The sequence below is a fragment of the Eptatretus burgeri genome, chromosome 3, assembly GCF_056783735.1.
Source record: "Eptatretus burgeri isolate ZD-2024b chromosome 3, Ebu_testis_v1, whole genome shotgun sequence".
NCBI classification, from domain to species: domain Eukaryota; kingdom Metazoa; phylum Chordata; class Myxini; order Myxiniformes; family Myxinidae; genus Eptatretus; species Eptatretus burgeri.
This window is the reverse complement of record NC_140963.1, coordinates 134,705,411-134,728,042: the sequence shown is the minus strand read 5'-3', so window position 1 is coordinate 134,728,042 and position 22,632 is coordinate 134,705,411. Positions and strand designations below refer to the sequence as shown.

General features: G+C 42.7%; 1 protein-coding gene across 1 annotated transcript in view; it reads left to right on the top strand.

The window, feature by feature from the left end:
* LOC147031036 (uncharacterized) overlaps nt 1-22,632 on the top strand; it is a 31,679-nt gene that overhangs the window by 3,391 nt on the left and 5,656 nt on the right. The window contains exons 4-5 of the mRNA XM_085875708.1: nt 11,899-11,980; nt 12,122-12,457. Coding sequence (XP_085731834.1) covers nt 11,899-11,980; nt 12,122-12,457 — 418 coding nt within the window. The remainder of the gene's footprint in view (nt 1-11,898; nt 11,981-12,121; nt 12,458-22,632) is intronic.

Below are 22,632 nucleotides of genomic sequence, written 5' to 3'. Positions count from 1 at the left end.
TTACACTTGCGGCTCGGTGCGTATCTTGAACGAGCCCAAGACAGCCTGATGCTCAGTGTTCACCGGTGGTGCGGGAATGGCCGTAGAAGGAGAGAGGTGAGGGTGGTGGAGGGTTTTTGGTGGTGGTTTGATGGTTATGGCGGTTGAGACGTGGTTGGTTCAAAATAAAGATAGAACAGAAAAACGGCTATCTCAAAGCGTCGCAGCCCGAATGAATCACATAAATTCCCTCTAAACAACGGGTTTGGGGCTAACTACACATGTACTTAGAGTTATCTCACCTACAGGCCCTGAATGGTGGATTGCGAATTTCCACAGCCGTAACAATATACATATATATATATATATATATATATATATATATATATATATATATATATATATATATATATATATATATATATATATACATATATATGTGTGTGTGTGTGTCTGTTTGTTTACACACATATGTGGATGTATATGTGTGTGTGTGTGTGTGTGTGTGTGTGTGTTTACACACATATGTGGATATATATATATATATATATATATATATATATATATATATATATATATATATATATATATATATATATATATATATATATATATATATATATATATATATATATGTAGATACAGTGGGGAGAACAAGTATTTGATACACTGCCGATTTTGCAGGTTTTCCCACTTACAAAGCACGTTGAGGTCTGTAATTTTTATCATAGGTACACTTCAACTGTGAAAGATGGAATCAAAAACAAAAATCCTGAAAATCACATTGTATTATTTTTTAAATAATTAATTTGCATTTTATTGCATGAAATAAGTATTTGATCATCTACCAACCAGTAAGAATTCCGGCTCTCACAGACCTGTTAGTTTTGTCGTTAAGAAGCCCTCCCATTCTCCACTCATTACCTGTATTAACTGCACCTGTTTGAACTCGTTATCTGCATAAAAGCCAGCTGTCCACACTCAATCAATCAGACTCCAACCTCTCCACAATGGACAAGACCAGAGAGCTGTCTAAGGACATCAGGGACAAAATTGTAGACTTGCACAAGGCTGGGATGGGCTACAGGACAATAGGCAAGCGGCTTGGTGAGAAGGCAACAACTGTTGGCGCAATTATTAGAAAATGGAAGAAGTTCAAGATAACAGTCAATCTCCCATGGTCTGGGGCTCCATGCAAGATCTCACCTCGTGGAGCATCAATGATCATGAGAAAGGTGAGGGATCAGCCCAGAACGACATGGCAGGACCTGGTCAATGACCTGAAGAGAGCTGGGACCACAGTATCAAAGAAAACCATAAGTAACACACTACGCCGTCATGGATTAAAATCCTGCAGCGCACACAAGGTCCCTCTGCTCAAGCCAGCGCATGCCCCGGCCCGTCTGAAGTTTGCCAATGACTATCCGGATGATCCAGAGGAGGAATGGGAGAAGGTCATGTGGTCTGATGAGACCAAAATAGAGCTTTTTGGTTTAAACTCCACTCGCCGTGTTTGGAGGAAGAAGAAGGATGAGTACAACCCCAAGAACACCATCCCAACCGTGAAGCATGGAGGTGGAAACATCATTCTTTGGGGATGTTTTCTGCAAAGGGGACAGGACGACTGCACCGTATTGAGGGGAGGATGGATGGGGCCATGTATCGCGAGACCTTGGCCAACAACCTCCTTCCCTCAACAAGAGCATTGAAGATGGGGCGTGGCTGGGTCTTCCAGCATGACAACGACCCGAAACACACAGCCAGGGCAACTAAGGAGTGGCTCCGTAAGAAGCATCTCAAGGTCCTGGAGTGGCCTAGCCAGTCTCCAGACCTGAACCGAATAGAAAATCTTTGGAGGGAGCTGAAAGTCTGTGTTGCCCACCGACAGCCCCGAAACCTGAAGGATCTGGAGAAGATCTGTATGGAGGAGTGGGCCAAAATCCCGACTGCAGTCTGTGCAAACCTGGTGAAGAACAACAGGAAACGTCTGATCTCTGTAATTGCAAACAAAGGCTTCTGTACCAAATATTAAGTTCTGTATTTCTGATGTATCAAATACTTATTTCATGCAATAAAATGCAAATTAATTATTTAAAAATAATACAATGTGATTTTCAGTTTTTTTTTTATTTAGATTCCATCTTTCACAGTTGAAGTGTACCTATGATAAAAATTACAGACCTCTACGTGCTTTGTAAGTGGGAAAACCTGCAAAATCGGCAGTGTATCAAATACTTGTTCTCCCCACTGTATCTACATATATATATATATATATATATATATATATATATATATATATATATATATATATATATATATATATAATATATCCATATATTGTTACAGTTGTTGGGCAAGAAGGAAGAATTTAGTCGGGAAATTCCATACATACGCATTCCATATATATATATATATATATATATATATATATATATATATATATATATATATATATATATATATATATATATATATATATATATATATATATATATACATCCTGGTGTTGGTGCAGTGGTTAGGGCAGCGGCTTTGGATCCAAAAGGTCCTGAGTTCAAGCCCCGTTGGGCCACTGAATTAATACACCAGGGGGTTGACTCAGCCTGTCATCCCTCCGAGATCGGCAAAATGAGTACCAGTGTACTGGGCCGGTGTATACCCCGGTTAAAATAGGTGTACCATATCCCTGTGTCGTAAGAGGGGACCAGGGTTGCGTCAGGAAGGGCATGCGGCGTAAAACATGTGCCAACTCATGATGCGGATCATACGGATGATCCGCTGTGGCGACCCCTAACGGTAGCAGCCTAAAGAAGAAGAAGAAGATATATATATATATATATATATATATATATATATATATATATATATATATATATATATTGTTCCGGTAATGGCCCTTAACGGGACAACTGAATAGGATTCGCTCAGTTCCCCCATTAAATTCATGTATAGATAGGTTGTTTGGTAAGTGTACGATATGTGTGTGTCGGGCGGTGTAAAAGGCTGTGCTTTTATGTTCATACGGTGGTGGAATAAGATATGATTATTTTTCCTCTCCTGCACGAACGGGAGGGAAGTGGCCTTGAGCGAGAGGTGTGGCCTGGACAGGAAGTGACGCGAGGGGGCGGAGCCTTTGGTGAGGCGGTCGCCGAGAAGAGAAAATTAATGGTGGTGGAACTGCGAGCGCAGTCGTGGCGCCGGTCGGCTGCGCACGAGAGGTGTGTGTCGAAGGAGCGATCGAGAAGGAGACCTCAGGCTCGGGGTCATTTTTGGCGGTTGAGAGGAGTGCTCGTGTCTCGAAGCGAGCAAACGAAGGAGGAACCGTGTTGGATCTGCCGGGAGGGACGCTGAACCGACCTGCACATCGGTGATTCGACCGAGAGAGGAACTGAGGAGATGAAGCGGGACTCGGGCTTCGAGGCGGCAAGGCCGGAGAGGAGACGCTGGACCTTCGGCGCGTCACGTTTGCCGATCCGCCTGTGGAACTCGGACCTCGACTTGGGCCTTGTATGGCGAACAGGCCAGGCCGGGATTTGTGTTCGGGACCATGAGAGAGATCAGCTGAGGCCCATCTTCGACCCCACGCGAGGTCAGAGCGCGCGGTGACTCAGGAGGAAGAACACCGCGCCGCCATCCTGCCGCGCAGCATGTTCGAGCGGGAGTTTGAACCCGTGGACACCACCGCTTGTTTCGAGAGATATTCGTGTTTTGGGACACGGTCCTCTCGTCCATGAGCCATCACCAAGTACTCTGTCTTGTCCTGCATGCATGTTTGTTTGCACGTGTTGTATAAGGCATATTTCGTAGTGATCCCCTCGAAACCTGTAGCCGTGGTCCCCGAGTTAAGAACGGGTTGATTGTTAATAAAACCATTGTCGTGTTATTGCTTGTGTTCTGATCCCTGATGTCCCCAATAAATCTGGTTAATTCTGATGAAGTTGCCGCTATGGATTAATGTGTGTCACGTCGAGGAACGATCCGTTCGATTGGCATACAAGACCAAAATGGTTACAGACTGGTAGACTCCGCTTGGTCACTGACAAAGCCAGTCTGTAACTCGGGGTTCTATCTCCCCAACTGGTAAGATACAGGAGTACGTTGGTATCGCGATTTAAGACGCGTGACGCGAGGCCTTTGCCGAGCCAGCCGGCGTTATAGACTCCCGGTGGCGAGGGTGGCACCAGGGACCGGGTCAGATTTCCGCCACCCCGTATCCGCAACAATATATATATATATATATACATACATACACACGTACATCTGTGCAGTGTCTGTCCCATCCTGTCCTGTGTGTTCACTGAACTGCTCCTTCAAACTTTTGTGAAATGGTACCAAACTTTCAGGCTGCACCTTCCTTTCCTGTGTGTATGTCCGAAAGGTTTTTATCTTTTTTTTTTAAATTTTTCAAAAAAACAAATTCTTTTTTTTAAATTTAAATCTTCAACTTTTAATTGCTTATAAAAATGTAATTAATCACGAATACTGCAATTTAGATTGTAAAATAAATGCTTCAATTCTGCTTGGTGTAAATCATGACAACACGGCAACTCACGTACTCAGCCTGTCTCTCTCGCGATGTGTTTTGAATTCCACAGCAGGAGTTGTTTTGCATTACATGGAGGTGAGGTGTTCTTATTCGTGAGGTGGTGAGGTTTTGATAACGTGGCAATGAGGTGTTTTCAATAACATGGCGGTAAGGTGCTTTGAATTACGTGGCTGTGTTTGTCCCAATGCAGCGACGTGTGGTGAGGCGAGTATAGTATGTTGATCCACATATATATATATATATTTATATATATATTTATATATATATATATATATATATATATATATATATTTATACATTTATATATACAGTATTTACATGTTGTTCATCTTTCGGCTGATCCCGTTACGGTCGCCACAGCGCATCATCCATTATGATCCACATACTGGTTTGGCATAGGTTTTACGCCGGATGCCCTTCCTGACGCAACCCTGGTCGCCTCTTGCGACACAGGGATATGGATTGGGTTTCACCCTGATTCCAGGTTGCCCTACACCCTCTCATAGCACGGCCCAATGCAGAGCACCCGTCCTCAAGCGATCCTCCAACCCAAGCCTCCGAGTAGCTGGATTACAGGCGCACGCCACTATGCCCGGTATATTTATATATATTTACATATATATTTTTTATTTATTTATATTTACATATATATTTTTATTTATATATATATATATATATTCAGCAGTGGAAATTTCCACTCACCCTGAACTCCCCCACGCACTTGAGCTGTGCGAATAACACTGCGCCGGGTTATTCGGTCACGCTCTCTGGCCACGAACATGCGCTGGACACCCGATGAGGGCCGTAATTGAGCAGAGCATGAGGGCTATCCATATGATGTTGAATGGAATTTAACGCACACTTGCGCCTCAACTTGCATGCCAGAATATTCCGACCCGAGTATCTACTGTGGTACGTCGGCCTCCCCCATCTCCTGCCAGTCCAGAGGGTGGTGGTGATGGTGGTTGAGCAATGGCAGTGGTGGTGTAGCATAGTGGTTGTAGTGTGGTGATTCATGATCGAGGTGGTTGGTCATTCATTGTGGCTGTTAATGACGAAGGTAAGCGAGCTTGGGTTGTGGTCCGGTGGTGTGTTGATTTTTATAAAGGAATTGTGGTGGTGTATGAAATTCTGCAACATTGGGGTTCGTGTCTGGTGAAGCCTGACATGTTAAGTCCGTTGGATAACGGCACGCAATTTGAATGGGAAATGGCACCTGTATGCAAATGACTTGCCCATGTTATAATGCTCTTTGGTGTGCACGCATGTGTGAAGAAAGGTCGTGTACAGTAAGGCAAAATGACCTGAAGAATGAAAGATGGGTAAAAAAAAAAATGGAAAGAAAAACATGACCTGAAACCCACATAATGCATATTGTCCCGTAACCATACTCCACCTAAAGGAAGGGCTATCTAAAACAAATGTGAATGAAATAACTGTCAGAACCACTGTGTGTTGTATGGCATTGCCCTTGCGAGTGATGGTTTCGCAGAAGCGTGACAATATAATGGATCAGGATGCAACATAACAAAAGGAAGAGCAGAAAGAGAAGGGAGTAACCCAAGAGTGGAGTTGGCCTTGGATGCCATAGGCAGAGAGTTTGGAGAGCATGGTGGGATGCCTGATCTCATGTATAACACTGAGGGCCTCCATCCATTGTTGGGAGAGCCGAAGCAGCACGTCCAAGGTCGAGTATCCAGGTCTGAATCCGAATTGATGATCTGAGAGGAGGTCATTGGAGAAAAGGAATGATGATTCCTGAGGTACCCACTTCTTACAACCACAAAGTCTGACATCATCCCATTAATTTCTAATCCAGTTATTTACTCCACAAGCCCCCGCCTTGGCGAACAGCCTTCATTGTGGTTCCTTATTAAATGCCGACTGAAAGTCGAGATAAACTACATCCACTGCACTTCATCCATCCTTCCAATCAGAAACAACTTCATAGAACGCCAATAACTTTGTATAACATGATTGCTGCTTTTTAAGTCAGTGCTGACTTCCTTTAATTTGTTTAAATACTAGTGCGGGCCCATAGGTGCGTGCCCGTACGTGGAAAAAAAAAAAAAACTAAACAAAAAAAAAACTTTCAAACCACGTGCCAGAAACAACAACCACACAGGTCATTCCTTTGCTCTCGCGTGCCCGTACGTGCATACCCGTAGGTGCGTGGCCGTACGTGCAAAAAAACAACAAAAAAAACCAACAACTTTCAAACCTTGGGAAACGGCCGTTTCCCTTGGCAAAATTCAAACCTTGGGATTAATTAATAATTTGAACAATTAATTCGAACCTTGGGAAAAAAACTGCTTTCAAATTTTGGGAAACAGCTTAAACGGATGAAGAACGATATCAAACCTTGAAAAGGCACATACTCAGGTCCCCAGTGTCAATTGTGACGTCATATCAAACGAAGAAGAATTGTGACGTCATAGCACCGTGTCCTGTCATTGGTTTGGTAAATAGTAGCGTGTCCCGTACGTGCGGGGCCGTACATGCAAAAAAAAAAGGAATTGATAATTGTGATGTCATAGCACCGTGTCCTGTCATTGGTTTGGTAAATAAATGGCCATAACTTGGGAAACACTTGGGAAATAGCTGAAACGGATGAAGATCGATATCAAATCTTGAAAAGGCACATACTCAGGTCCCCTGCATCAATTGTGACGTCATATCAAACGAAGAAGGAGAAGAATTGTGACCTCATATCAAACGAAGAAGAAGAATTGTAACGTCAATCTGCAAAAAATAAATAAATAAATGAAGAAGATTTGTGACGTCAATAGTGATGTCATAGCACCGTGTCCCGCCATTGGTTGAAAAATAAATGGCCGTAACTTGGGAACCGCTTGTCCGATTAATATAAAACCTTGAAAAGGCACATCCTCGGGTCCCCAGCAATATTCCTGGCAAGTTTCAATCAGACTGGACCAGTGGTTGCCGAGAAACGGCGGTCGCAGACACACACACACACACACACACATGGATAGACACACACAGAGATTGCTGGAATTATAGATAGATTTAAATGTTTCTCCATCAGATCCCTAATTAAAATCTCCAACATCTTCACCACAACTAAAGTTAAATTAACAGGTCTATGGTTGCCCAATTCTTTTTTTCGGTCCTTTCATGAATAATGGTGTTGCATTTGGTCCTCCATAAACTTCTGGTACCTGTCCTAACTCCAATGAGCTGTTAATGATATCTGTTAACAACACTCTTCAAACGCTTCCACATTGGTCACCTCCTATAGCAGTGATGTTGAACTCGAGTCCATTTTTTGGGGGGACTCTGTCTCGGAATGCCAAGGACTCGGACTCGGCCCGATTCCAGCTCGAGTCTGGCAAAATTTAGTGTACAGTAAAACTTTTAGTGTTCAGTAGAAATAAAAAAAAGTAAAAAGGTAGTTTGGACCATTCTTTCCATATCATACTCGAACCTTTTCACATGATACATCGTACTAAATTAGCAAAAGAGACATGGAAATATTTAATAAATACATTATTTAAATACAAAGGGACACCATTTATAGTATCAGGAAGAAAAGCCCCACGGTTGTCGGGTCAAAGAGGTCACGCGATCATACACGGCGAGAGGAGAGTTGCTTTGCGAGGGATTACATGGCGAACCTTTAAACAGAGAAAAGTAGTGACAGGTGAATATATGAATTTATATTCAGCTGGTTCATTTTCTCAATTTCATACATAATATTTTTTTTATGATACGTTAGATATAGGGTTCATTTGGCAGAGCTGAGTTGTTCGGGTTATGGTTAGGAATTTACGAGCATACCCGATATAAACATTAATTAAAAAATGAGGGCTTGGGTTTGAGTTTATAAATATTTTTTACAAAGTTTGGAAATTAAATAAAAATTGAAATTCAATGACATGGATGGAAACTTTTATTTTTGTTCATGTTAGGGGTTAGGTAATTCCACGTGCAATTTTAAAACAAATGGTATCACAATGTGAAGGGGGATTTGTATGAGTACAGAAAGTGGTTGGATGTTCCTGTATGACAAAAAAGATAAACAAATTAGAGCATAAAAAGTAGCAAAATTTCACGATTTTAAACACAATTTAGGGATAAAATAAACTAATGAATTGTCTGAATCGGTTTCCTCGGCAGAAAGTAAACCGAAAAGGTCTTTTAAAAGAAAAATTAATCTTTGAAAACAATATTTTTTTCAAATTTGCTCCTGGCAATCTGGAGTTGTCTCTCCTCTCTCCTCTCTCCTCTCTCCTCTCTCCTCTCTCCTCTCTCCTCACTGCATTTTTTTTGTGATGTAATCCTTTGAAGTCAAACACGTTAATTTAAACTCACAGAGAGATGAACGTTAACATGTAAAATCACATTCATCTCCTATTGCCGAAAATATTATAATATTATGTCCCTTTCATTGTTGATGGAGGATGCTTTATCATTTCCTTTTAAAGTGGGATGCGTCATGTTGGACAACTTGCCTCAATGTTTTCAATAATTTTTTTTAAGCCCTTGAAAGCACTGAAATATCTATTAGCTGTTAAGTCTCTTAACAGTTAATATACAAGTCTCTCATGTCTCCGATGACTAAAAATGTAACGTTTGTTGATTATAAAGCAGCTAAAATGATGTTGACTTTTTGCGATAAAATACATTCTAAATTCAATATTTAACCTTGAGCCATGTGGTTGACACGTGCATTTAATTTCTGCATATCATAATCATCCAAAGTCGAACGTTTATCTATCTATAATTCCAGGTGTGTGTGTGTGTGTGTGTATGTGTGTGTGTGTGTGTGTGTGTGTGTGTGTGTGTGTGTGTGTGTGTGTGTGTGTGTGTGTGTGTGTGTGTGTGTGTGTGTGTGTGACCGCTGTTTCTCGACAACCACTGGTCCGATCTAATTGAAACTTGCCAGGTATATTGCTGGGGACCCGAGGATGTGCCTTTTCAAGGTTTGATATTAATCGGACAAGTGCCTCCCAAGTTATGGCCATTTATTTACCAAACCAATGACAAGACACGTTGTTGTGTGGGCGTGGCCGATGGGGGAAGGGAAGCTCAGTCACGTTCCCCATTACGGGTTACAACGTACGTGCTTCCGGAGAGTGATGACTTCATGTATTCTAATAATTTCTCTTTCTTTTGCGCATTTATAGATAAACACAATGCCCCAAGTTATGATCGTTTTCATATTAGACGGTGCATAAATTTCGGTAACATCAGAGTGAGCTGGTATGCTCCGAATCAGGAAGTAAATTTTTTTTTCTTTCTTCTCTTCTCTTTTTGTTTTTCCTTGTGATGACATTGCGAAAAGGCAAAATACGTTGGCGCTAATTGAATATTTGGGCATTAAAACTAAATTGCGAATAATCGTAACTGCGAATAATATGCGAACTTCCAGGCCACGCACGTACCGGCATGCCAGAGCGAAGAAACGCCCTGTGTGGTTGTTTCTTGCTCGCGGTTTGAATATTTATTGATGAATTTTTTTTATTGTTTTTGATGGGCACGTACTAGTACGTTTAATTTTAAAAGGTAGTTCATTGATGAAAAGGCCGAACAAGGCCTTGTACTACATCAAGGTGTCAGGAATTTATTTTAGAGGTTTCTTGTCTCGTTTTACACTCTTACAATTTAAAATTTTTTTATCGTTATCTATTATTATGGAGATTTTTGAGCAAACTACAGCAAGATCAAATGAGTAAACGACTTCAAGAGGGCCATAATATGAAATAAATTATAAAATCTTGAAGCAAATAACAAGTTACGCTGTTTGTCCGTTTTGATATTTTTATTGTCTTCGTTTACATTATACATAAGCAATAATAAATTTGCTATTTTTTGCCATTTTACAATACACCTTCAGCACAGGACTTGGACATGGAATGCCAAGGACTCGGACCAGGTGGACTCGACTGCAACACTGTCCTCTTATCTTGTGTCCTCCCCAAGTCCTCATTATTCCCTACATCCCTTGTTTCTCCAAGTCTTCCCTCCACTTTGTCCATCAACCCTGCTGTTGGTGTGTTTTCCCCCTATCTTTATGCTGTTCCTTTTATACTGTGATGTCCTGATCTATGTTCTTGCAACTCTATGAGCCTCGACATTGTACGCAAAAAGTGTCCCCATCTCCCTCAATATTCTTCGGTGCATATTGTCAGGCCCTGGAGAGATCCTCTCTTTGCTTTCTGAGCTGCTTCCTTCCTTTACTCCCACCTGGAACACCTCTAAATGCCATTCCTCTACTCATTGATAGATTTTCTCAGCTATTGAGAATTCCCAACTGTTGCTGTATAAATGTTGAAGCAAAATAACTATTTAATAATCCTGCCATCTCGCTTTCATCAACAACCATTCACCTTGTGCTATTCTTCAATGGGCTCATACTTATCTTACCCCTTACTTACTTAACTAATGCCTTGCTTGTGTGCCCTTCTCAATTCTTCATGAATATTTCTTTGCTGTTCTTCCTTTCCACCAGGAGCCTTATAATAGCATCCTATGAGGATCTTACGATCTCTGATCTCCATTCACAGAATCCTCTTCATTCATTCCTTCAATGTCATCTCTTTCTCTTGATACAACATTGATGGACTTTCACCCAGATTACGACGCCCCCACCTATTTTCTCTTTCCTTTCACACTTGCATGCCATCTTGTAGCTTTCTAGTCCTGTCCTCTAATTTACATCCTCGTTAAACCAAATCTCACTTATGGAAACTATATCATACTCCTCACTATCAACTTCAAGCTTTTCCATCTTATTATTTTGAACTCCTTGCATTGGTGTCAAAGAGTTTTAACTTTTTCCTTCCGGTTATAATTTTTTGCTGCCTTTCCTCATCAATCATGTTATGAGGAGCATTTCCTCATATTTAGCCTCTCCACCCTCTTCAAGCCTAAAAAAACCCTCACTTCCCTCCTCAATACCCAAGGCAAATCTTGCTGCCCCCCTTTCTGTTCTGCCTTCGGCGATCATTCTCGAAACATTCCCTTTGCCCCCGAAATTATTCCCAATGCTTCCCAAACACAAAACCTTGCTCTTGCTACCATAAGGAAACAGGAAGTTCATGTCAGCTTCCTCTATATTAATCCTACAAAAAACCTGAACCAAGAATCCATCCATCCATTGGGACCATACTCTGTGCAGAGCGTTGGTGCTGCCGAAACAGTCTCCTCGGCTGTTGGACACAATCCTGGACGGGTCGCCACTCCGACACAGGGACCGAGAATGCTAGTTACAGATTGGAAAACATCCTTGTTAATAAAATGTTTGTAGTCATGAGTAATTCAAAGCATTCTTCTAAAGACAATGCATTCCAGTGATGAACTTTACATGACAATGAAGCACGATTGTTAAATTTAAATTTTTTTATTTCCAGTTTTCAAATCAAAATCGATTTTCCCAACAAATCAGCAAACATCAGAAAGAGGATGAAGAGAACAATTCAAGTGTTGTGTTGGGTGAGTTTTGTCATATTTTCTCTTATCTTTAATTCAAGTACTACATGTTGTATGCTCGTGGATGCAGATCAATTACAGCACCCAATGCTTTTTGTTTTTGTTTTTTTACCTGCAACGTTTACCTGTTTTTTTTCAACGTAGAAACCAAACCACTCCACAAACTTCCTCTGCCATTGTGGGAACTCCAAAATCGCCTCATCAGTAACTCCTCGGTGCTGTGGTTATTGTGTGGCTACGAGGGGAGCAACAAGGTTGTATCAGTTCTTTGTCCCACGTTTACCCCATGTTTGGACACAGGAAAGAGGGAAAAGCCACAAATGCAAACACCAGAAAATGACTCCTGCCCTGAAAGATCTCATAAATGCTTGATGCTTCCTCTTCATGTGAAGAGGAATGAATTACAGAAGTACTGGTGCCTCTTTGGGCCTGCAGAGAATGGAACATTGGGGAATCTGATCCCCTCCACAGTTTCAAAAGGTAATGGTGGGTGCTTGTCTTGAGTTTGACTCCACTTAAACAGGACATTGCATTTCCAGCTGCTTCCCTTTACAAGCAGTTTTTATTGAAAGTTTTGCTGGATATGAATTCCAACTGAAGTGAAGGTCAAAATATAACTGTAATGCATTACTCCTGTAAAAAGCGCTGGCGGGATAGCCTCAGCCCCAGAGGTCTGCGTACTCATCTCTGACCTCTCGAGCCTGGATATGAATCTCGACCCAACTTTCAACTGTGATGTTTCATGGTGTTTCATAAAACCAGCAACAAAAATCAGGCCAAGCCAGTGGATACATGAAAGATGGGCCAAAAAAAAGGGTGGCAACTATTAATAGCATTCAGTGTAGCACATACCTCTGCAAGGCTGAACAGTTTACATTTTGTATCCCACCGATAGGCCAGATCTACATATTTAGACCTAAACCAAAATCTTACCAGCTTGTTCTCATCACCTACCCAGCTCCTCCACAAAATTTCGTCCAAATCCATCCACAATGTTTTGAAATATCGTGGTGCATGTCGTTTTTTGCCCTTTTGAGGTCGTCTTGGTCGACCCCTGTGAGTATGTCTGATAATTACATACTGTTTGAACGCGAGTTGGACTGTGAATATGTCTATGAATTACTTATTATTGGACCTTGACTACGTCTATTAATTACGGACGAGTGGAACATACCTTTTGGACATGTAAACCCTATAGACTCTGTCAAACCTTCTGCTTCAGGGGCTTCTGCAGTAACACTTGAGATTTACCAGTCACTAGACGACCCCTGAACCTGTTGGGTTCCCGTTGTGACAGCAGTTGATGAAAAAAATAATTTCAAGAAAAAAAAAAAGATAGCTCCAGGAAACTATACCGCTGAGGTTGTTTGCATTGATCAAATACTCCCGAAGAATATTTGCTGGATCGGGAATTGATTTTTTTTAAATAATTTTTTTCTTTGCCCGATTTGAACGAAACTTGATAGTGCACACCGCAGGAGAATGGTGAGTAAGGTGGGCCGAAATTTTTTGCGCTATCATGTTCCGTTTTGGCTGTATTTCGGGAACATACATATACACATACATACATACATATGATGAGTTTTAGTAATATATAGATATTCAAAAGGCCTGCCATTGGTAAACCACCTCGGTACCAAGCGAAGAGGGTGCAAAATCCAATAAATTTGTTAATTGATTTTCTCTTGTTTTTTTTTTTATGTTCTGCTCATCTTGGTTTGTGACGTAGCGAAAAGTCCCACATGGCAAAGAGTGTCCATCACAACAATTTCACCCCATTATAATCAAATGGGATATTTTTGTGATTTTATTATTGTCAAACCTCAGGAATATTTTAAGATATCACATTGAAACGTACAAAGCTTATTTATATGTGTATAAAATCTAATGCTTATTTATATTTAATGTGTGGAATGTATGTATTAAATCCGGTCAATCAGTCAAAGGTTAAAGTCAATGTCATCCAAAACATGTAAAACACCAATGAGGCCGCAATTAGAAAATGTAGCAACCAAATTTGTTAAACACAACATTCCATCATGGAAAACACTTGATCGGTCAAATTTTCCAAATTACCAAATTGCTGTTTCCACAGTAACTATTGTTTATTTGGATTTCGCAAGTATCGTGCTATGCACAACATCTTTCGTGTTTGTTTGTCTGAATGTGAAAAGGATATTTGAAAAAGTTGAGGACAGATTCGAACGAACTTTGGTGGACAGGTTGGGTGTGCGACAAGGAAGAATTGATTCGATTTTGGTGATCATCCAAAGTTTTGTGTTTTTTTTTTTTTTTAACTGATTCTTCATCATTGAGGGATGGGGCCAAAACGATATGTAGCATGGTATTTAAAAATTTGTGGACAAGTAATGACAAAACGAGGTATATGAGTTTGTTAGGTGATGAGAACAAGTTGATTCCATTTTGGTTCATGTCCAGATACAGATCTGGCCTGTCGGTGGAATACAAAATGTAAACTGTTCAGCCTGGCGGAGGTACACATTCTTCCGAGTGCCGTTCTCGTTGTTGTTTTTTTAATGTTTGTAAAACTGAGGGTTTTCTGGATATTCTAAATTTTATCTCAGAAAAATGTGGTTGTGGGATTATGGTGGCTGAGAAGTGGGTGGAGAAGGTGTTGGAGGGAAGGAGGGTAAATGCAAGAGTTATGGTCCTAAAGCTGTTTGATAAGAATGTATTAACAGTAGTATCAACATATACCCCACAGATAGGATTACGTGAGGAGAAGGATGAGTTTTGGGACACAATTGGGCCTGTTGTTTCAGGGATTAGCGAGAGAGAAGTTGTGATCGGAGGGGATTTGAATGGACATGTTGGAGCATTGGCAGAAGGATATGTGGGTGTGCATGATGGGTCAGCTTTCGGAGTTAGAAACACTGAAGGTGTAAGAATACTTGAGTTTGGGGACGCTTTAGATATGGTTGTCTGCAACACAATGTTTATGAAAAGGCCGAGCAGACTGATCACTGATGAGCCAGGAGGTATAAAGAGCCTGATAGACTACATTCTAGTTAGGAGATTAGATTGGAAGTTGGTTAATGGTGTGAAAACAATAGGTGGAGAAGAATGTGCCTTACAACATCAGCTGCCAGTGTGTGATGTAAAGTTAAGTTGGAGCATGGAAAAAGAGGAAACCTTAGGGCCTGTGGAGAAGAGTATGGAAACTAAGAGGTCAGAATGTAAAGGAAGATTTCTACAGGGAACTTCTGGAAATGAATCTTGGAAACCTGATGGTAGGAGAGGATCTGGAGAGTTGTTGGAACTCTTTAAAAGATGGGCTGCTGCGAGCTACTGAAAAGACATCTGGCTGGTCGAAGAGCCCATGAAGCTACATAGTGGTGGAATAATGAGGTAGATTTGGCGATTCAAGAAAAAAGAAAACTTTAGGATTTGAAAAAAGGGAGGGGATAAGGAGGAATAATTAATGGCTAAAGACAAGGCAAGAAGGGAAGTTTACAAGGCTAAAAAATGAGTATAGGATTCACTTTCAGATGTGATAAATAATGCAGATAGTGGAGGGCGATATTTAGGATAGCAAAGCAAATGATCAGTCAAATTAAGGATCCCATAGGAGAACAATGTGTGAAGGATGATGTGGGAAATGTACTGGTTGACCATGGGGAGATTAGAAATATTTGGAGGAGTTACGATGAGCACCTGCTAAATGAGGAGTTCCCTTGGAACAGGGATATTCTGGAGGCAGTAGAGCCAGTACAGGGCCCACCACCTGAGATAAAGAATGAATGCGTGAAGAAAGCCATCAATGAAACTAAGAACGGCAAAGCGGCGAGCAGCACTGGTATTATCGCAGAGATGCTGAAGGCATCTGGTGATATTGGAATGAATTTAATCACTAAATTGGTAAATGCAATTATAAAGGGGACATCTTTCCCAGGTGATTGGTTGAAGAGTGTAATGGTGAATATTTATAAAGGGAACGGTGATGACTTAGTTCAGAGCAACTTTAGGGGTCTGAAGTTTCTGGACCATGGAATGCAAGTGGTAGAGGGAGAGAGTCATGGCTAAATTGATGACAGAGTGTTAATATACATGAAATGCAATTTGGTTTTGTGCCAGGAAGGGGCATGACAGAGGGAATTTTTATAGTTAGGCAATTACAGGAAAAATATCTGGGGAACAATAAACAACTGTACTTTATATTTATGGATTTGGAGAAGGTGTTCAATTTAGGGTGCCTCAGGAAGTGGTGCAATGGTCCATGAGAAAGTTAGGTGTGGAGTATTGGTTAGTTATGGTAGTCATGGCAATGTATGATGGCCCAAAAACCTCTGTGAGGGTAAATGGAGTGCAGAGTGAGGATTTTGAAGTGAAAGTGGGTGTTCATCAGTGGTCAGTCTTGAGCCCAATCCTGTTCATTATGGTTCTTGAAGCTACATCACAGGAATTTAGAGGAGGCCTACCATGGGAACTCTGATATGCTGATGACCTAGTGCTGATTTCATGTTAATTAGTGACACTTCTCAGATTGTTTGAAAAAGATGGCTGGGTTGAGTAATTGCCAAAACCTAATCACTTATGGATGTCAAAATTTTAAATACTAGTGCGTGCCCGTACGTGCGTGGCCATACGTGCAAACAAACCAAAAAAAAAAAAACTTTCAAACCACGGACCAGAAACAACATCCACACAGGCTGTTCCTTCGCTATCACGTGCCCGTACGTACATGCTTGTACGTGCGTGGCCGTACGTGCAAAACAAACAAAAAAAACTTTCAAACCTCGAGCCAGAAACGACAACCACACAGGCCGTTCCTTCGCTCTCGCGTTCTCGCGACAACCACACTCCCACACACAGTTAATTGGAATCCAAATTAAAATCAAGTTTACCTCTCTGTCTTTGCTTGCCATGACATTCGCTGCCATGTAACCGGCACGGGTCGTGATATCATCGTCGGCCGGTCGCGCACCGGCCTACGCAGCCACGCCTACGCAGCAACGTGTCATGTCATTGGTTGGTAAATAAATGGCCATAACTTGGGAAGCACTTGACCGATTAATAGCAAACCTTGAAAAGGCACATCCACAGGGCCCCAGCAATATACCTGGCAAGTTTCAATTAAATCGGACCAGTGGTTGTCGAGAAACAGCAGTCATAGACACACACATACACACACACACACACACACACACACACACACACACACACACACACACACACACACACACACACACACACACACACACACACACACTGCTGGAAATATATATATATATATATATATATATATTGTTACGGCTGTGGAAATTCGCAATACACCATAAAGGGTCCTTAGATCAGTTATGACGCTAAGTTCATGTGGAGTTAGTCCACACCTGTTGTTTAGGGGGAATATGTGTGATTCATCCGGGCTGCGACGCTTTGAGTTAGCCATTTTTCTTTTCTCTATCATTATTTTGGATCCAACAACCTCAAACCAACCAACGACAACGGCAAAAAAGAAACCTGTGCTTGTGCACGGGTTTGCGCACCCCTCTGCGGTGCCAAGGCTGGCACGGGAAGGGGGGCAGGGCAGCTCCCTCCCCATTGGTGGAGGCCTGGCGTGAGGTGGTTGGAGTGGGGGCACGCCCCCCTTTGAGAGTCTTCTGGAAACGCCTCGAAGGGAGGTGGAGCCGCGAACGGGGTGGAGCCTCGCGCGGCAAAGGGCGGAGCCCCGCCTTACAAAAGGCAAACAGACACGGGCTCACTCTCTGATCGTGGCTCATGTTGGCTGTAGCTCTCTCCGAAAAGGCACCAGCTCTCTCTCCAAAAAGGCTTGGTCTCTCTCCTTGGGTCTCGCTCTCCAAAGCGCTCCCTTCCTCCTCTCTTGTTCCCGCGCTCGTGGCCCGGCGCGGCCTGTTTGTGGAGACGCGGACGGGAGGTGCAGCCTGTGGTGGACCTGCGCGTCCGGACGAGGGGTGCCGGAGAGGGTTTGCCGGCCGCGTGGGAGGCCGGAACCAGGCGCAACCACGCTGACGGTAGTAGGAGAGCAGGACTCGACGGTCCATGAGGGAAGTCACTTCTTTTCTTTTCTTTTCGGGCGTTTGTATGTGTGTTTGTGGCGCCAGTCTTGCAAAGTAAAACCTGTATAAGTGACTGTGCTGTAAATAATTACCTTTATTCAGTCATAGTGCTTTCCTTTGTTCCTATTTGCCTGCTTACGTGTGTGAAATAAAAGTGCTTGCTTGTTGAACTGTTTCCCGTTTCGCTTCGTCCTTTCCTTTGTTGAATCTCCATCTTGCATCACGTAAGGGATTGATAGTGGGTTTAAAACAACCGGTAACCAATCTGAACCATCGAGGTCGACGATAACTCCGCTTGGTTATCCCTTCAGCACGGAACGAGCCGCTTAAGCGGTTCATGTCCAGAGTGGACCTGCGGCGTGGTACAAGTCCTCGGTACGCTACCCGCGCGGGTACTTCGATATATTGACATTCGGCGATTCACCCTATTTTGCGCGGGTAGAATGCAGACTGGGTTGTGGTGAGGTTAAAGCCCCACCTGTGACTGGCTCCTGGCGGTAGTTCCAGGAGGGTCACGACTGAACTGTCCGTTCCGGTGGGCGACGCGTCGCGATTTGAGTTACGTGGCCGATCGCACGCCGGGCGGGCGAAATTCGTAACAATATATATATATATATATATATATATATATATATATATATATATATATATATATATATATATATATATATATATATATATATATATATATATATATATATATATTGTTGTGGATTCGCGCCCGCCGGCGTGCGAACGGCCACGTAACTCGAATTGCGGCACGTCGCCCACCGGACGGACAATCCAGTCGTGACCCTCTCGGACTAACGCCGGGAACCAGTCACGGGTGGACCTTTCGGTCTCACCGCGATCGTGCCAATCGGCCCCCGCGTGGGATAGGGTTGCTCGCCAAATTCGACCTACCTAAGTACCCACACGGAGGGTAGACCGGGCTATCACACCTCGCCGCAGGTCGACTTCGGACACGGGCCACTTAAGCGACCCGTTCCGTACTATCGGGATAACTGAGAGGTGTTATTTGTCGGCCTCGATGGTTCGATTAATTATTGGGCGTCTTAGCCCACGACCAACCCTTTACGTGAAGCAAGATGGGGATTCAATGAAAGAAATGACGAAGCGAAGCGGGAAAACAGTTCAACAATAAGCACATTTATTTCGCGATGAACGGAAAGCACACATATACAATTCCACCAAAAGCACATGTAAAAGAAGAAGACAAAAAGCAAATGCAACAATGCAGATCTATCCGACTACCGGGCACTCGGCAACACTTATACAATTTTACTTCACAGACGGCGCCGACAACACATATTCCCAAAGCAAAAGAAAAGAGAACCACCCTCCAGGATGAGGGGGGTAGGCGGGCCTGGGGCCGAGACCGTGTCGGGCCTACCCGTCTGATGATGAGACGCGAAGTGGCGGTGGTGCCTCAACTCCGCGGGCCTCGCGGACAGTGTCTGGTAGGGGGTGGGAAGGGGGCCCCCTTTTGTCGCACTATCTCAGCGCGGGGGGAAACAGGAGGGGGTTGCTGATGCTTGGGGAAAGGAGGATTTCACAAAATCTCGGGTCCCGCGACGAGCGTCTCCACCACGACCTCGGTCGCGCCGCCGGCCTCTCCCTCCGCAGTTCCCTGAATCCGACGCGAGCACCCCCTCGTCCGCCTTCACCGCCGCCGCCTCTCCACAGCTCCGTCCTCTTCACTCCGACTCCGTGAACTCCCAACTGCGAACTGCTAACTGCGAACTGCCAACTGCGAACTCCTCCTCTCCTCCTACTGAACTCCTCCGACGAACGCAGTCGTTTTTATAAGCCCCGTGGCTTCGCTCTTTCATCTTTGACCCTCTGCCTCCGACCTTTCACCTCGCTCCCCATTGGCCCGAGGAAAAGTGGGCGTGAATGCTTTTTGATCCATGAATTTGCATATAGCGACCGCCCTCCAACGCCCTGGAGGCGGGGCCAAATCGCCCCTCGCTCACCGATTGGACGGAACAAAAGTGGGCGTGAGTCGTTTTTGATCCGTTTTTCTTCAGAAAGTCCGCGATGCTTTTGAACACGCTGCTCGGTGCGCGCCCTACACGAGTCCAGCATCGGTGCCCACGAGTGGCGCGAGATGACGGTGATGCGATGGTGGCGAGTTGTGACGGTAAAGGTCGTGGCGGTTGTGGTGAAGCGGCGTTGTGGTTGGTGGTTGTTGTTGTGAAGTGGCGTTGTGGTTGGTGGTTGTTGTTGTGATGGCTGTTGAGACGTGGTTGGTGGTGGTAATAATGGCGGCTGGTCCAAAATAAAGATAGTAAAAGAAAAACGGCTATCCTGAAGAGTTGCAGCCCTCATGAATGACATTTATTCCCTCTAGACAACGGGTTTGGGCCTAACTACACATATACTTACCGAGATATCTCACCTAAGGGACCTGAATGGTGGTTTGCGAATTTGGTCAACCACAACAATATATTTGTATATACAGTGCCTATGGAAAGTTGACACCCCCTTTCAAAATTCTCACCTTTTGTTCCCCTATAACCTGGAATTAAACTGCATTAAATCAGACTTTTCCACCTTTATTTATACATCGTTACCCACAACTTCCAACTGAAAAACAAATTCTACAAATTTCAGAAAATTTATTAAAAATACAAAACTAGAATATCTTCTTTGGAAAAGTGTCATTGTGTTTATCTATAAATGTGCATAAGAAATTGAGAAATTATTAGAATACACGAAGTCATCACTCTCCGGAAGCCCGTACGTGTAACCGTAATGGGGAACGCGGCTGAGGTTCCCTTCCCCATCGGCCACGCCCACGCAACAATGTGTCTTCCCATTGGTTGGTAAATAAATGGCCATAACTTGGGAAGCACTTGTTCGATTAATATCAAACCTGGAAAAGGCACATCCTCAGGTCCCCAGCAATATACCTGGCAAGTTTCAATTGGATCGGACCAGTGGTTGTCGAGAAACAGTGGTCACGCACGCACGCACGCACGCACACACACACACACACACACACACACACACACACACACACACACACACACACACACACACACACACACACACACACACACACACACACACACACACACACATTGCTGGAATTATAGATAGATGATGATGATAGGGGAAGGGTTAAAATAGTGCTATATGGCATTAACTCCAAAATAGCTGATGTGGCCCTTATATCACTCCTCCTCGCGGCACCTTATCTATCTATCTATTATATATATATATATATATATATATATATATATATATATATATATATATATATATATATATATATATATATATATATATATATATGTATCTATCTATTTTATATATATGTATCTATCTATTTTATATATATGTATCTATCTATTTTATATATATGTATCTATCTATTTTATATATATATATATATATATATATATACTGGTGGGGTATGCTTACACATTGAAAGCAATAACGAATCGTGCTTCCCCATTGTCTCGGGTCGCTCACCTGCATTTGATGTTTCATTTTTCATTTTTTTCATTTGTTTATATTTTCATTTACAGATGCTTTCCGACCGTTCTGTGATTTTTTTTCCTGGTGTATCGGCTTTGGTGTCCGTCGGCATGCAAAATTACAATGCTTCCCCATTGTCTCAGGTCACTCACCTGCATTTATTTTTTCATTTATTTATTTTCATTTACGGATGCTTTCCGATGGTTCTGTGAGTTTTTTTTTTCCTGGTGTATCGGCTTCAGCGTCCATCAGCACACAAAATTTCAGCTTTCGACATCACCCGGAAGGTACTGATCTTTAATATCACTCAGTGAATCAGTGGTTCAGATGAGCTATATATATATTATTTGTATGAGCAGAGTACCCGCCCTTCGGGTGATCTTGTTCCAAGCATGCAACACGTTCTTCTGATGCATACCTTTATTTTGGTGGTGTATAGGGAAGTGACAGCTCTGTCTCGGAAGAATAAATAACCCGGGTTACGTGCATGAAGCAAAAACATATTTACTGCTTATAATTCAGAATTCCACATTGTAATGGAAAACGGCACTGCAAATGGTGGAGGCTATTACAAGTCCTCACTCTCTACAGCGCAGTATTCTTTCACCTTTCCTGTCCCCACATTTTCCTGTACAGTGAGGTGTTTTGAATTATAAGCTGTAGGTGTGTTTTTGCTTCATGTGTGTAACCTGGGTTATTTTTTTTTGCCTAAACAGAGCTATGTGTCAGAAGAACGTGTTACATGCTTGGAACAAGATCGCCTTCGGGCGGGTACTCTGCTACAACAAATAACCCGGCTGAGATGCATAAATAATACATCATGGTTGTAGAGCTCGGATAATTCAAATTGTGAAGACGAGACTTCAGAAGACGTCTTAAAATGACCAGAAAATCAACATGACGGGCACAGGATTTTCCTCCTAACCATTATGGGTGCAGTCAAGCCAGCTCTTCAGACAATGGGTCTGAAGGCTTCTTTCACATGCAGCTTCGTTACCTTTTTATTCGATAAGATATACGATTATTGAAGTTCTCTGACCTTGACTGAAAACCCAGAGGGGCCTCGATCAGTGCAAATATCTATCCATTCCATCCATTGGGACCATACTCTGTGCAGAGCGTTGGTTCTGT